Below are 3,381 nucleotides of genomic sequence, written 5' to 3' on the forward strand. Positions count from 1 at the left end.
CTCTAGCTGAAAATCAGCAAAAATGTATTGAAATGTATGTATGAAATATGAGTAATGAATACTGAAATGATGATTTAGATTTAATATCAAACCTCGACGTAAGCGACCCTTACGGATATTTTGTTAACTGAGTCATGGCATGTGATCTCAAGTATCACTATTGCAGACTTCTTTCTTTGAAAAAAGAAGAATTATTCTAATTAGTGGAAGTGTATACTAAACCCATAAAATTTTGGGTAGTATATACACAGTAATCTGGTTCGGACATGTTAAAAGAATGCCAGAGTACAGATGGCCTAGGAGAGTACTGGAATGGATCCCTCCTGAAAGAAGAAAGAGAGGACGACCACGGAGAAGTTGGCGCAACGATATTGATGAAGCAATGGCGGCAAGAGACTTAGAAGAGGCAACTGCATATGACAGAAAAAGATGGAAATTGGGGGCGGAGAAGCGGCGACAGCCGTAATAAATCCGTTATTATATATATATACACAGTATAGACAACAACCAGTATTCCCACTCCGCTTTGGCGCGAAAGTTCGCGCAATTTTACTCGTGCAGACAGCGACGCCATTTTCTCTGGACTCCGAAAAATTTGACGGCTCTCATTGGTCATTGGCCATTGTCATTTGTCATAAATAAATAATATTGAGGCCATTGTATTTATTTACTTTTTGTGTATTTATAGATACAAATAAACTTTATACATTTTTTATTTCGCAATTACGTTGTATAAGTACGTCGATATGTACAAAAATAAAAACAAAAAGCCTTGCCACACTTGTGCAGCTACAAAGTGTTGTAATAATTCTAGAAAAAGTAATGTTTTCGTTTCCAAAAGATGTTAATAGGTGAGTGTTAAATTAGGATTAAAATTGTGTATTACAGATGTTAAGATGTTATATTATTTATTAACGTTTCATCGTGTATTAAAATGTTTGTATTTAGGCAAAAATTTGGTTAATGGCATGTGGACGAGAAGATTTATTGAATAAGGCAGAACGTTTACATAGAAGTCATCATCTTTATGGTACTCATTTCGACAATAAGATGTTTCTGAATGATATGGGAAATCGATTACAACCTTCTGCAGTTCTCACAAACTTTCCTTTAACAGAGGGCTCATCAACTTTTGATCATACTTATTCTGCAGTACTCCAAAACATATGTCTTCCAAGATGTCCTATTAATGAAGGTAAATAAAATAAATAATTAAGATGTAACACATATGTAAGCTTTCTCTTTTTCTTTTAGAAGTAGTGAAAAGTTCAGCTATGGATATAGAGAAAAATGTTAGTATTAAACATAAACCATCCACTATAACTGTAGTTTCTTCACATGCTCTTGTGTTTTTAGTGAGATTAGTGAGATTATATTGACATTAATCAAGATCAAGTAAACAACAATGTAAAATAACATTCAAAATCATATTTAAACAAAACCAACTGTTTATAGAATAATCCAAGCTCCTGAATTGCTTTAGCTAATTTGTTTTCATATTCCTCTCCGTTCACTGCGTCAGAATTTACATTATCTGACTTCTCATGCATGCAAATCAGTGCTCATGAGATAGAATTTGTTTAACTTCTGAAAATCTAAACTACAAAATGATACTTTGTATAACTTAATGTGTACTTACTTATTTTATTCATGTATATTTTATTTTTATCTGTAATTGTATAGGTATATTGTATATATCTATAATATATTGTCGTTTTGTATATTTTGACAGTGCAGAGACTTAGATGGGCTGGACACATTGCTAGGATGTCAGATCACGAATACACGAAGAGATTAACATTTTCAAAACCAGAGGGCACAAGAAGCAGAGGACGACCACGAATGAGATGGATTGATGATGTGGAAGAAGACCTACAGATTCTAGGGGTTAGAAGATGGAGGGAAGTTGCCAGGAATCGACAGGAGTGGCGACTTCTTTGTGAGCAGGCCAAGATCCACAACGGATTGTCGAGCCACTTATGATGATGATATTTTGACAGTGGGTAATAAATTTTATAACATATGTGTGTGGATATTTAATGAAAAAATGTATAGAATTCCATAGTTGTGAAATGTGTGACAGATACTCAAAAACTGTAACTAATTTGTCAGATACTACTGTATATTCATGTTTAAGGGATATGAAAATAGAACTGGTGACACATTTGGTAATCTAAAAATGGCTACTGGTGATTTTGTTAACTATATTAGGATACTTAACTGCCTCTTTGACAAGAATTTTGGCATATTAGTTGCAAATCAGAATATTATTAAAACATATGTTTCTCTATCTAGTACCATAAATTTTAGCCACCCTTGTGAACAATTTCCACTAAAATATTGTATAACTTTATTTAGCTGTGTATGTTTGAACTATTCATTAAAATTCATGAAGAGAAATTTCAAGACTGAAAAACATGAAAATATAACCAAAAGAAAAAATAATAAATTTATTATTTGGAAACATCGATAAAACATTATTTACTTCTTTATAACAATATATTAAGTCAAAATAATCTTTTTTTATTACAATGAACAGATAATATCAATCAATAATTAATTTACTCATTTAGGGGTTTTCTTCACATCCTCTTGTGTTTTTAGTGAGATGTACTTAACTAAAATATCTTATCATATTACATAAAAATGAATTAGAGTGTTACTTCTAATTAATTAATAATTAATTATATTGACATTAATTAAGATCAAGTAAACAACAGTGTAAAATATCATTCAAAATCACATTTGAACAAAAGCAATTGTTTATAGAATAATCCATACTCCTGAATTGCTTTAGCTAATTTCTTTTCATATTCCTTCCTGTCCACTGCGTCAGAATTTACATTTCCATGTATCATATCACAGAACTAATTATGGTTCATATATAGTTATGATCTGACTTCTCATACATGCAAATCAGTGCTCATGAGATATAATTTGTTTAACTTCTGAAATTTTAATTTACAAAATGATACTTTGTAAACTTAATGTGTACTTATTTTGTACATGTATATTTGATTTTTATCTGTAATTATATTTATCTACAATGTATTTTTGTATACTTTTGACAGTGGGTCTGTCACCTTTGTTATAAATAAATAAATGTAATATCTAATGTAACATGTAATAATAAATGAAGTTCATTTAAAAATTTATTTTTTATTTCCACAAATACATTCTTAACATTAACAGGATGACACTACTTTTAGCACTTTGTACAATTCCGTTAGACGTCTAATGTACATCAACAAGGATTGTAAGAAAAATTGTGTTATGAAGTACAGTTATGAAATTATGGAAGGAAAACCATTACTTAAATAAAAAATTCAGATGTTACATTCTACAGAAAAGAAATGTGTCGATTATGTGACAATTGAAGAC

At 30.5% G+C, this 3,381-nt stretch overlaps 1 protein-coding gene across 2 annotated transcripts; it reads left to right on the forward strand.

Annotated features, from left to right (window-relative positions):
- The first annotated feature begins 525 nt into the window (after positions 1-525).
- On the forward strand, positions 526-3,137 carry LOC140431303 (uncharacterized). Of its 2 annotated transcripts, XM_072519236.1 has the most exons (4): positions 526-851; positions 949-1,195; positions 1,255-1,292; positions 1,733-3,137. In XM_072519236.1, exons 2-4 carry the CDS (start codon positions 964-966, stop codon positions 1,796-1,798), a joined length of 336 nt encoding a protein of 111 aa, XP_072375337.1. In that variant the 5' UTR covers positions 526-851; positions 949-963; the 3' UTR covers positions 1,799-3,137. The 2 variants fall into 2 exon arrangements, 1 of the variants encoding a protein (XP_072375337.1); XR_011949654.1 differs by lacking the exon at positions 1,255-1,292.
- Positions 3,138-3,381: the final 244 nt, after the last annotated feature.

Source organism: Diabrotica undecimpunctata, unplaced genomic scaffold, assembly GCF_040954645.1.
Source record: "Diabrotica undecimpunctata isolate CICGRU unplaced genomic scaffold, icDiaUnde3 ctg00000627.1, whole genome shotgun sequence".
Taxonomy (NCBI): domain Eukaryota; kingdom Metazoa; phylum Arthropoda; class Insecta; order Coleoptera; family Chrysomelidae; genus Diabrotica; species Diabrotica undecimpunctata.

Coding starts and splice junctions, on each gene's coding strand:
- LOC140431303 (XM_072519236.1), top strand. CDS start 964: ATGGCATGTGGACGAGAAGATTTATTGAATAAGGCAGAACGTTTACAT. Junction 1,196..1,254: donor AAGATGTCCTATTAATGAAG/GTAAATAAAATA, acceptor TTTTTCTTTTAG/AAGTAGTGAAAAGTTCAGCT. Junction 1,293..1,732: donor CTATGGATATAGAGAAAAAT/GTTAGTATTAAA, acceptor ATATTTTGACAG/TGCAGAGACTTAGATGGGCT.